Raw genomic sequence first — 12,967 nt, 5'->3', positions numbered from 1 at the left:
CACTGCCATGGCAAATAAAACCAAAACAAATGGTAAAACCCAACTAACAACAAAACTGTGCAAACCTCAGATGTAGTTTAGTTGAGTCACACAGTTCCTCTGATCTGGGGAAGTCCAGTTGCAGTCGTGGGGTTTTTTTGATCTTCCAATGGGAGATCTCTGTCAAAACAGCCTGGTTAGTTTGTATTTCTTTCAGTGGCTGATGCTTTTGTTTTGTGAGCCTTGCTCTCCATGCTTTCCTGCATGTCGTCCTTGTTAGTGTTGCATAAAAGGCTAACTAAACAGTGGTACTTCCCTTGTGCAAAGCTTTAAAAATCATGCCTGCAGCAAAGAGGGAATCTTTGCTTGGAAAATGTCACTAATGTATAAAACTGGGCTTCTTCTTTGTGGAAGGAAAGGGAGCCCTTCAAATAATAATGGGTTGCCCGATGGAGCAGTAAAGGAGTCCTTCCTTAGTATGGAGTCAGCCACTGTTTGGCTGCTGTCTGTGGCCTCTTTAGGCTTGGGTGGACTGACAGCCCTATTCTGTTACGTATCAGTGTAGTGGTTACTTTGATTCCTGCAGGCAGTGTTTAAACCATCAGGAAGACTCAGAAGAGCCGCAGCAGTGATGCTTTGGAGCTATTGTGTATAGGGATATGCATTTCAAATTGTAAATGAGAATAAAGATGCAGGTAGCAGTGACACAAGACCTCCTTCTTCAGTAGACCATGGAAAATAAGAAAGAAGAGTAGGTGATTTACTACCTGGATGTTCTTGCTAGGAAGTGAAGGCCAAATTTGTGAGCTTGATGTGCAAATGAATGCAGTGAGCCCAAGCATATATGATTTGAGGGAATGCATTCAAAATTAATCGGATTGTGTAGGCCTCCTCTCTTTAAAAATGTCTAAAGACAGAACATGATGAATGTGCACTGTACCTTTGTAAGAGAATGGGGACCTGAATAATGCCTGAAGAGGAGAGGTGAGTGACAGAACTGTGGTGGGGGAACAGATGAGCAGGGGAGCGTACAGAGTCCCATGCCTCCCGTGCCTGTCAGGGAGTGGAAACAAAAGCTGGAGAGTGGCTTGAAGGGTTTTAAAGCGTGATGTGGCATATAATGCCACTGTCACGTGGGTGAAACATTTTCTCACCTGAGGCAGGTGGGACAGGAAAATAGCCACAGTTACCATGTGGGATATGCAGTAAAGAAATAAAAGGAACAATTCAGATGTGCCATATATTCAGCATGTGGAATCTATTAAAAATAGATTTTTACTTTTATTTTGCTTATAGCAGTAGGCAAAGAAATATTGCTGGCTAATATTTTGCAGCCTGACACATTCCAGCTATTTCTATTGTAAGCATTTAGTACATCCAGTTAACTTTAGTTGAAGATTTACATTCTCCAATCTTAATAGAAATTTGAGACATATGGTTATTGAGATTTCATTTTCTAAAGAAGGGGGCAAGTTCTATTTAAAATACCTCAGTATGTTCCCTAAATGTTTGATGTAAAGTGGGAAAAGCAATTTTTTTCTGAAAATCTGTATGCACAGTAGTTGCTACTGCATCAGGAGAATGGAATTTATCAGTACTTTCCATTTGCACTACTTTGACAGCTGCATCACATATCACTTCTCTGAAGCAGGTAAGTGGTTAACAAAATAAGGAAATGGGTATAGACAAAAATGCAGATCTGAACTGATTGAGCAGGTTCTATTAGGTCACTGATACTCTGTCACTGTAAACCAGTTTTTCTGTTCCTTGTATTCCTCTCCTTATATAGTCTAGGTTGGTTTTTTTTCCTTTTTTCTCTCAGCATCATTTAAAGTTATCGCATTTGAATGCCATTTTTGGCATCTTTGAAAAATGCCAGTTACTCAGGGCTGCTGGGGCCTCGTTGTTGATATTTTGTTTCTAACTCTTAAGAAAAGCAAGGTACAGACACAGCCTCTATGCAGCTGCCTGTGTGGACATTTGTGTCTCAGCTGCAGTATAAAGTCTGCTCTGTGGCAGCTGTGAAATTGATCTCTGATTTTTGAGAAGGTGTAGAGATATAGAATTAAGGTTTTAATGAGCAAGGGTATGTGCCTGAATTTTCAAAGTATGTTAGTAATTTCCTAGTTTAATGTAGAAAGAGTGGGTAGGAAGGGAATGGAGACTGGTGTTTAGGGCCTGGCAAAGAACCAGGAGCTGCAAATTTGGATCAAATCAAATTTAGGAACCTTTGTACTAGAACATGTAGGATATTCGACTGCAGACAGTAGTATGTTTTACTGAAAGTTTCTCAAGGTCTTGAGCTCCTGTTCTGTGAATTTGCAGTAAAAATTCAAATTCTTAATTGCATAGAAGAGAGTGAGGACTCAGCTTTTGATTCAAGGAGTTACATTTTCAGCCATTGTCTATAATATTAAAATATGACTGTTTAATTCTAATGGTTGTGTTTGATTTTTACAGGAGAAGATGTTTGGTCTTACGCAAAGGGGCTTCCTCAGTTGTTTCAGCAGGGTGGAGTATTCTACAGCATAATGAAGAAAACAACAGGTATTTCCAGGGTTTTTGTTTATCCCTTTCTTCCTCTGTTTTCAAATCCTGCAAACTGTAAATTGGTATTGAATCACTTGTAAGCATGAATGTATTTTTATTTTATTTTATTAGTCTGGTACCTTTTCATTCTTATAATATTGTGGAACTTCTTATGCTCCCTCAGAAAGCCTAAGACTAGGCAATCTCCCTAAGCCTACTTCTTTGAACTTAAACCTCTTATTTTCTGAATTTTTTGCTTCCTGAATTGTACAAACAATTTTTTTTTTGGTGACAGATTGACCAAAATAAATTAATGGGTTTTTAAAAAAAATTCTTTTCCCCCGTAAAGATCAAATAAAGAGAAAAACATAGGACCTGTTGCTGTTATACTTTAAAACAGTTACTAGAAGGAGTTTATCTTTCTAGTGTGCTTCTTGTTAGATATTTTGCTGCAAGTTTTAAATTTAAAAGGTTGATTAAATTTGTCTTTTGTATTCCTAAGGTGGTGGTTCAAAAGCAAAGCTATCCATCTCCTTCTTCCATTGATGAATATCACATCTTGGGCTCTGTGTAGAATAACCAAGCAAGTAGTTAGAGTATATTTTATTTTTTTTACAGATATTACCTACAAAGAATAGTATATGTTTATTTAGAGAAGAAAGTACCAATCAATTATTTTCTCTCCTTTAAAGTTTATTTTCTTGTTGAAATTTTTACATTCATAGTTTAGCTCTTGTGGTTTCATCTATTGTAATGATTCCTTTACTTCTTTCTTACTGTCCAGTTTGTTCTTTGGCAGTTTTTTCAACCTTAACTTTATCTTACTTATTTCTGGAAACAGGTATTTTACCATGTAATTTCTGTTCTCTTTGCAGTAATTAAAATGGATGGTATATTCAATGCCCACCACCTCTCACTCAATTATTAGCCTAGATAATAGAATTAGTGTGCAAATGTCTTATAGCAGATCTGTTTCCTTTTAGTATTATTTCTTTTACTGTGCTTGTAAAGACTGCTGTGATGTTTGTGGCAAGTGAATTATAGCTCATACGTTGCCTGCTGGAAAGGGCATTTTTGACCAATTGATAATTAGCCAGAGTTGAGAACTCGAAATGAATCCATGGGATTTATAACCCAGCTGGTCATTAACTTACAGAAAATGTCTGACTTACAAGTAATTTTTGCCAACTGACAAGGTAAGCAATAAGGCTGTGGGAGATGACTGTATGTGACCATTTCTAGGTATGCAGGTGTTTTACACTACCTTGGTAGGTAGAATTTCTATTTCAACATTAACACACTACTACAACAATTCCAGTGTGCAACGATCTGACTAATCTTTCCACTTAAAGAAGCTCCTTACCTATTTTTAATATTTTAGCTAATGTAATAATGCAGCTATTGTCCTGGACCTTTGAAACAAAGCTTTTTATCAAGTGTAGGTACTGTTAATCAGTTGAAGTTTGATTTAATAGATATTGTTTAAGATCTTACTTTGAGATTTCAGAATTGCAGTTTCAGAGGCAGTTTTGGTCTATCACAGGAATTGTTACAGCTCCCTCTTTGCAAATGAGCTGGTAAATTATGTACTTAAAATATGTTCTTCAGGCTGAGTTAGACAGGTAGGTGTTCGAGGGTAAATTTTGTTCTGTGTTTTGGCTGTTTTGTTTTTGGCTTCCATGAATATATAAAGAAGGAGCTGCATGTCTGAAGCTCTTGAAATAAAATCCTATTTGTAGATTTCTGCAACTGTGCAAGTGCAAATCAGAAGCTGTAGTGGATGAGTGAGACTGGTCAGTTAGTTCATCAGTATGAAAACAGTTCAATAACATTTCAAATTATTGAATGACCTTTTTCATTGATGCCCATAATACTCGTTTTGAGTGCATTGTATTGATAACACAGAAATCAAATTTAGTTGATGTGTTTCTTCCCTTCTGAATAATTTTTGGTGGTTTTCTTCAAGAATTTTAAGAATGTGAGGAAAAATCCCAATAATTTACCTACTCCTGGCACCTTTTAAACAGTGTTGTTTTCATTGTAGCTCTCCTTGCATAGCTGATGGAACTCAAGTGAAGAGAGTGTTTGCAGCCAAGTTTTCATCTGCAGATAGCTTTTAACTCACAGGAAGCCATCATCACTGAAGTGATACCTTATTGCTTTACTGCAGCCTGTATGGGACGGAGTTGAAAGAGTTATTTCGTGTTTTATGATGATAAACTGTTAAAATGAATGTTGTCCATTTTTGACACATAGAATCTTCAGAACTTAAAATTATCTAGTGAACTTTCTGTTTTTACAGATTGGTCAAATTGTAAGTGGGACAATGAAACAAACAGCAGATCAAAAATATTATGCCTTATGTTTGTTCTGTAAAGGTTAATAGTTATAATCTCCAGGACTACTCAACTTAGTCAGCTTGAAACACTTTTGTTTATCTAGCAACACTTCCTCTCTGAGAAAAAGACAAAATACCAAATTTGAAATTCCTCAGGCTTAGCAATTGTTACACACCCTGAAATCCTACTACAGTTCTGACTAGTATGGAAGTGGTCTTAGATAGTACTTCTACAGATAGTGTTTTGAAATGTGCTCCTTGGCAGTTTTCTGGTTTTGGTGTTTGTTTGGTTGATTTTGTCTTGTTTTGGGTGGGAATGTGGGATGGTGGTAGTGATGGGGTTTGGCTTGGTTTGTGTTACTGCAGGCATATTCTATTTCTTTAACTTCTACTGTGTTAGGTAATAACTTTCAGTGTGGGTTTTTTTACATACTTGGTTCAGTAAATTTAAATACAATAATTACTGTGTGTTCAGAGCATGCCTTAAAATATGTTAGCACTTTGAATAACTTTTTCTATCTTTATAGGTTTGGCTGATGGCAAGCACTGCACTTTTCCACATCTGCCTGGTAAAAACTTTGTGTACAATGCAGCAGAAGACAGATTAGAGCTGTGTGTGGATGCTGCTGGGCACTTTCCAATCGGTCCTGACGTTGAAGAGCTGGTTAAAGAGGCCTTAAGCCAAGTGCGAGCTGAAGCTACTTCAAGAAGCAGGGAAGCGAGTCCTTCGCACGGAATGCTGAAGCTGGGTAGTGGTGGAGTAGTGAAAAAGAAATCTGAACAACTACATAATGTAACTGCATTTCAAGGAAAGGGCCATTCCCTAGGAACTGCATCTAGTAGTCAACAACATGATCAAAGGGCCAGGGAAACACCACTTTTAAGAAAGCATAGCACAGAAACAGACTTCAGTCCTTCTGCTAAAATTGAGCCTTCTGTATTCACAGCTGCTTCTGGTAACAGTGAGCTTATCCGAATTGCTCCGGGAGTTGTGACAATGAGAGACAGCAGGCAGCTTGACCCCACTCTGATTGAGGCACAGAGAAAAAAGTTGCAGGAAATGGTCTCTTCTATTCAGGCTTCAATGGATAGACATTTGCGGGATCAGAATACAGAGCAGTCAGCATCAGTTGATGTATCTCAAAGAAAAGTAGAGGCAGTGAGTTCAACTGCTAAAGCTGGGAGCTTTCAGGCTGGCTTACCCGAATCATTTTCTGCACCAGGTGGTACTGAACACTTGAATACCGAATCAACTGATGGTAACATGGTGAATTCTGTGGGAACAACATTCCCTGCGAGGTCTAAAGCACAAAAGGGAAATTCTGTTGAGGAGCTTGAGGAGATGGATAGTCAAGATGCAGGAATCACTAATGCAACTGAGCCAATGGATCACTCTTGATAGGTTAAAATCTAATAAGGGTAGAAGAAATTACTGTTCAAATGTAATGTTTATTGGCTGGGCCACACAAAGTGATTAGTTATTAAATCTTGTATGTATGTCAAAGATTATATCATCTTATTCAGTGCATGATAAGCGTGTGATTGGCAATAGCTTTCAATATTACCATACTGCTGCCCAGGCTGGCTCTGTTACCTGTAAATTAGTTATTAGGAAATGCACTGAGATGAATATCTGCTGTACATGTGGGTTCTTGAAAATTCTTTGTAATTTTTAATTCCTTAAAAGTCTTAAAATTTAAGCCCATGCAAGGTTCCTACCATGCTAGTTTAAGGTTGCTGGAAAGGCTAGAACAGGCAAAACTAGAAATTTGACAAAGTTAATTCTGTCCCAGGTACTTAATTACAGTCAGAGATACACTATAAACATGAATTATACATACATTTCAAAAAGCAACTGAAACTAAACTACTGCTAAATTTGATAATGTAGCATATACAGTACTTTTAATTACATTGTGCTGGCACTTTCTCCAGTTCAATAACTTTTTCATTCATACAGCTGTTTATGCCTCTCAGAAATCTTGGAATGTGTGTGACTTTAGCAAACTCTAATTTCTCCATACTGTCAGTTTAAGTTAGTAAAAAGGCTACACTAGCATATGATGAAGATAAAGTGAATGTGGTGTGGTTATGCATGGCTGTCTGAGCCAACACAACCATTTTGGTGCTCTGTTAGTAAGTGATAGCACGTCTTTATTTCCTCCCAAATACCGAGGTAGTCAAGTGTTGTGCAACTTTTAAGACAATTACAGGAGAAAAGTTGGCAATTTCAATAAACAACAAACAGCAAATCCATTTCTTTTAAAATACTTTGATTACTAGCATTGGTTAGAAATGGCAAAAATTAAATAACAGCTGTCCTCTTAAGAGCAAATTAAGAATTTATTGGAAGGAAATTACTCTAACATACATTATCCTAAAGTGTTTGGGGATAATTGAGCTTTTAGAAGCTCAGTGTTTACTCTGTGGGAACAAGGAATACATGCTGTTTCAGTGTCCATAAAGACTACCCACCTCTCTCAGCCTCACTTCAGTTTGTGGTGCAGATTTCCCTGCATCAGTGATAATATAACTGGTATCCACTTAAGTAGTGTGTTCATCAGACCTGTAGTGCTAGTTTTTAAGAAGCAGCCACTGTGCTTGCTCCCTAAGGATGGAATGTGTTTCTGATACTGCACTTTGCTTCCTATCTTCATAGTCATATTTAAATGCACTATTATTGCTTCCTCTCATGGTAAAATAACATTGAATGGATGAAAGATGTTAAATACAGCTTCAAATGATTTAAGAGCATTTAAATACTGAAGTCTGTGTTTGTGCACATGTGGGTTTTTACCAGTTCACTAATGTGGTTTGTGTTGTATATGTTTGTATTCAGAAAAGTCTCCTCACTTTTTACATTTCTAGTCACTTAAACAGTTCTAACCATTAGTATGATAAAATGTCCCATGAGGAAGGATTTATTTTTGTATGTAAAACTGAAATGAAGCAAGTCACTAAAGTAATAGCCCCTCTCTTTTGTCAAGGTAAATTAAAATGCCTCTGTTCGTTAACTTTTTATGTAGATGGAACAAATACTTTAGTACACTACTTAGAAGCAAAAATTAAGGAACACCTTTTCACAAATAAATGAAAAATGTTAAGATCTCAAATTGCTACCCACTAAGTTAGCAATTTGGAAGCTTGGAATGTATGAAGCAGTTGGCTCACCAGAACTGACCTTGCTGATGCACTGATTAACTGGCAGGGCTTATTCAGTGAGAAACAGGATGCACATGCAGCAGCTGGAAGCCTGCCATGACTTCTGAAAACATTTAGTCTCCCATGAATCAGTCTAGCTGGCTGAGGGCTACATCTGTATAGAAAATGTTGAGCAGAGGCTTGTGCTTTGTCACAGTGTGAGGCTTCAAAAAGTATATCAGTGCATGTTCCTGGGAAGGAGTTTAAATCAGGAGAGGTTGAGGGGGAGCAATGTCCTGGATCTCTTGCAGTTTAAACCAAGTAACCATCACTTTGACAGTTTTAACCTTTTCTTTAGAAAAGGTTATTTTTTCTTGGCTGAAAAAATTATGGGCAGTGTATATGAGAGAATTTTAAGTCTGAAATAAATTGAAATATTTATTGTACATCGTCCATAGTTCAGTGAAAAATGCTTACTTCTTTCATGCCATTCTGGTAAGACTACAGAAGTTTGTGTGCCTTTTACTGTGTAAAGAGGAAGGCTTGGTTTAGTTTTGACACATTTCCCATTTTAGTAGTAATTTGACATTTTTCTTCTTAACTAAATAGAAGTAGAAACAGATAATAGCTCTATTTGACTCACCCTTAGTATTGTCTTGGGCCCACTGGAGTCGTGTAGTTCAGAACTCTCCAGTTCCTGAAAAAGATGGTCTCAAAGGAATGGTAAAATGGTGTCAGTCACAAGATCCACTGGTCTGAGTTCCTCTGGTGTAAAGCAGGATTGTGCATGTTTCTTTGCAGTGTTCTTATTTCATGTGGCTTTCCCATGCGTTTAATATCAGTGGTTTTGAGAAAGATGGCTTTTGATACTCTGAAGTGAAGCTAAACTTCATCTACATGCCGGTGAGATGTGTGACTGTACAGGAGAAGTGAAATAAAGAACACCAAAGTGCAAGTTGGAACAGATGTTTCATTTGATTGTTAGCAGTGGGTGCAAATGTAAGTTGAGACAAATCTGTGTGCCTGTCTTAGGAGCACCCGTGTGCTTGTTAGATTTCCCTGTTAGTCAGGAAAATGGTGATGGGATACGAGGGCAAGGAAGACGTTGACTCATTCTGGACGTGAAGATGTGTCAGTAGGACTTCTCAAATGTCGAGAAGGGTACCCTTTTCTCAAAAAATAAAAGCAACCAACCCAAATTCCTGCTACTGAATTGCCTGTGGAAAGAGGCTGTGGTTCTAAATTCTTTTTGAGTACCCACCTGGATTCCTTTCTTGTCTAAAGACCAACCACCTTCTACACTGTATCTTGTGTCAAAGAAGACACATTATTAGAAAATCCTAAACTTTACTATGGCTTAGTACATATAACCTAAAGGAAAGATGGTTACTGAAAATCCAGCCCTCTTATGAAAATAAAAAGGGAAATGAACTTGATTGCTGATGAGCATATGGGAAACCTCAGGAGAACAGATCAGTTTTCCAGGAAAATGTAAGACTTTTACTACTTCAAATGGCTGGCTGCTTAGTAAGGTTGAATTTTTGATAGTGCAGTTTCTCTTTTTTTTTTTTTTTTTTCAAATGAAATCAAAGAAATATATTTGGGATGTCTTCCTTGTTGTAGTCACAAAACTGCAATGGGCACTGTTGGCTTTGTGAGTCCCATATAGTTTACTAGTCTTGCTGGCTACAAAGTGTGAGCTAGACATTGCCTCCGACAGAACACTCCAGCAGAGGCAGAGAGGCACAGTGCCACAGGGCTGTGTGCTGACAGCCCTGTGCAGCAGGCATGCTTTCAAGACCAAAATACTTTATTTACAATCTTAGATAAGGTAGAGTCTGTTGTCACTGTCACAGGGTTAGCAGAGTTGCTTGCTACTTCTTCAGTGCACTGAAAATGCCAGGTAATAAAATTCACAGTATGCTTACAATTGGGAGAGCGATGCTCGGTCTGAGTTGTATGGAAAATGAACGATTTAAGAAGATGCCACTGTTATCTCTACATTTGTTTGGCTCCCATTTTCAAAAATCAGAATCTACATGCTTTTGTAAAATAATAATATGAATATGAATACGAAGTTGATCCTTTTGTTAACCACAACAGTGAGTGGTTTCTTTGTTTTGCTTGTGGATATCAGTTTAGCTTCATGAAGAAGTTGCTTAAGATCTTTAGAATGCAGGATTCCCTCTGAGCCCTTATGCCTGTGGTTGAGCAATAAAAGGCTGAAACAAGAGTGGTATTTTTCAGAAATATTTTATGTTCAATGAGGATTATTGCCAAGAAATGAAAGAGTGCACTTTTAGGAGGGAATGCTATTTAAACTGTATAAATAGGAATTAAAATAGTGTATATATTTAGAAAAAAATCTTTTTAAAAAGTGCTTTACATGTTGAATTAAAAATAAATTAGCATAGAAGCTATACCATCTTCACAGTACTGGCTGTTATCCAGCAAGGTTTGGTTTGTTTTATTTGTGATTGCTGTACTAATTATATTTGATTTTTTTATCTGTAATGTAACAATAGTGTATTATAACAGTATATAGTGTACTATACTACACTTCACTGTACAGTATTTGGAATTTTCTTTGATTGCAATATTAAAACTATAAGTTAAAACATCTGTTTTGGTTTTATCAGGTGCAACTTTTATCTACACATTAATCACACATTAGCTTGTTTAATTAACACTGATTTGGCTACAAAATGAGTGAGTTGAAAATATATTCTAAGTTCTGCATATAAATCGCGTTATACTTGCATACATGAATACTCATACAGAAGTTGAAAAGCTGGTACAACTCTTAGAGAAGTAAAATCTGATGTCATCCATTTTCCTTTAGTAATGCTTTTGTTTAAAAGAAACTTCTTGGAAAGAAAGCTCTTTAAGGAACAGTGTTTCTTTGACCTTGTACCTGTTCTGAATATTTCATTAAACAAATAGGACCTCTGAATTTGAAAGATTTCTCAACAGTATATGTTTCCTATATTTGCAAACAAAATGCAAGATCTAATTTTTTTTCCCAAAGTTATCACCAAGAGGATGTAGAAAAATGCTGATCAAGTCATATATGACATTTAAGATACCTTGCAATCTGTGATTTGAAATGTTGGTCAAAATGTATTCAAAGCAAAATTTTACTGTGTGCATGTAATACTCAAGTATGAATGGTATAATTTGGAAGAACTAGGCTTTTGAAAATTTGGCAATACTCAAAGATGAACATATTGACAACTACTTAAAGTATTTCTGTGCTTTTTCCACCAGCTACACGTGGTACTTTGTTTCAAAAAGCAGCTTTAATCAAAACTTTTGAGCCTAAAAAGAAGCCATAAAACCCATCTGCAAAACCCTGTGTTACTTCTTCCTGTATTTACTGAAAAGCTTTAATTCCAAGTGTGCTAGCATTAAAGCATTCTTTAAAATGATGAGTGTAAATACACGGACTTAATTTTGATTGCATGTTGTATCATGAAGAATTGAAAATTATCCTTTGGAAGATTTGTATTTCAAAAGCTTAAATGCTTAATGCTAAGCTAGAAATTTGCTCATCTTTATTAATACAGTGATTATAATGTGAGCCAAAACCAGCACTGAACGTATGAAGCAACAAAGTTAAGTGTGTTTTCAAAGTGTTTTCATTTTATTTCTGCTATTAATTGTATAGTCTTAATATCTGTCTAAATTTTTATGTTAGATTAGAGTTGTTGGGTTTGAGTTGTTGGTTGTTGTTTCTTTGTTGTTTTTTTCTCTTTTTTTTTCATATATATGTCCATAGTAAATCTGTTGTAGCATCCCTGCAAAACCCCAGCTTCCTTTCAGAAAAAGGCTCCTCAAAATACAATCTTATTCCTAGGATCAGGATGAGAGTGAACCTTGGCTATTCATCAGCACGTGTTGTGAGTTGTGGAAGGTACTTTTGGTATTACAAAGAGTCAATTCAAACACCTATATTGACTGCAAAAGTGAAGCGAAACAATGTCGCTTTGCTTGATGTGGAGGCTTTGATATATGTTGGCTTCTGCTGATTTGTGATGTTTTAAGAGTATTATTCAAAAACTGATAAAAGAAGTAGGTGTTTGGATCCATAGTAGGCTTGATGGCCAGGCTGACATTACAGAAACCCAGTTGCCACAACTGGTTTGAAATGGGTTATTTGGATTTGAATTACGTAAATTGATGTACACTGGGTGATTCTGAACATTTATTAATACCATCAAAGACGTTAGGCTTCAGTGTAAGCGTGACCTCTGTTGCAGTAACTTTCAGGTGCTTTAAGAGGCTTCAGAAAGGACTATTATTCTCTATTAAGAAAAAGCATTGATTATGAGACAGCTGCACAGACTTGTATTTGGATTTTATCCACCTCTATTTTTAAAAGACTACCTAATTTTGTTTTCTGCTGGAAATAATACTTCTAGTGGCTTGTCTTGCTGGTAGCAAATCTAATTTCACTTCAAAAGTGATCCTGTAGATCTGGACTGGGTCTGTGCTGTTTGGAAACTGGTATTCAATAAGAGAAGAATTAAAAGAAAGATGGCAGGTGGAAGGAAGTTACCAGAAATTAGAAGAAGGTTTAGAAGATGCTGTGGTTCTAATTACCCAACAATTTGTGGAGCCTGGCTGGGTGAAATGCACAGTCATTTCTTAGAAACCTTTAAGGCATGGTTCAAGCAACTTCTTTCACAGTAAGAAAGCTTGATTTTACAGGCTATTTTGTCAATAAGATTTTATTTAAAATGAAACTTCTTTCAGATTGTCACCTTGTTGTGTAAAGATAGAGGGATACTTGCCAGATGCTACCTCCTAATCCTAAATTCTCCTTTCCTACATGCATTTGTGCAGTCTCTGCAAATCCTCAAGAGGTCTCTTCTGATGTTGGGCTGGCTTTCCTGTTTGCTTTTTATCTGTAACTTGGACTTCTGAATCATTTTTACCATAACTGTTTTTGTAAGCTTACTGCCCTCTGTACTCCTGCTTT

At 36.7% G+C, this 12,967-nt stretch overlaps 1 protein-coding gene across 1 annotated transcript in view; it reads left to right on the top strand.

The window, feature by feature from the left end:
• The window catches only part of VCPIP1 (valosin containing protein interacting protein 1), a 16,944-nt gene extending 5,721 nt beyond the window's left edge, over positions 1 to 11,223 (top strand). The window contains exons 2-3 of the mRNA XM_017812487.1: positions 2,440 to 2,526; positions 5,374 to 11,223. Of these exons, the coding sequence (XP_017667976.1) occupies positions 2,440 to 2,526; positions 5,374 to 6,245 (959 nt within the window). The 3' untranslated portion in view covers positions 6,246 to 11,223. The remainder of the gene's footprint in view (positions 1 to 2,439; positions 2,527 to 5,373) is intronic.
• The last annotated feature ends 1,744 nt before the right edge of the window (positions 11,224 to 12,967 follow it).

The sequence above is a fragment of the Lepidothrix coronata genome, unplaced genomic scaffold (assembly GCF_001604755.1).
Source record: "Lepidothrix coronata isolate B3197 unplaced genomic scaffold, Lepidothrix_coronata-1.0 Scaffold36, whole genome shotgun sequence".
Classification (NCBI taxonomy): Eukaryota; Metazoa; Chordata; class Aves; order Passeriformes; family Pipridae; genus Lepidothrix; species Lepidothrix coronata.
The sequence above is the reverse complement of the archived record's forward strand: the minus strand, read 5'-3'. Positions and strand labels throughout refer to the sequence as shown.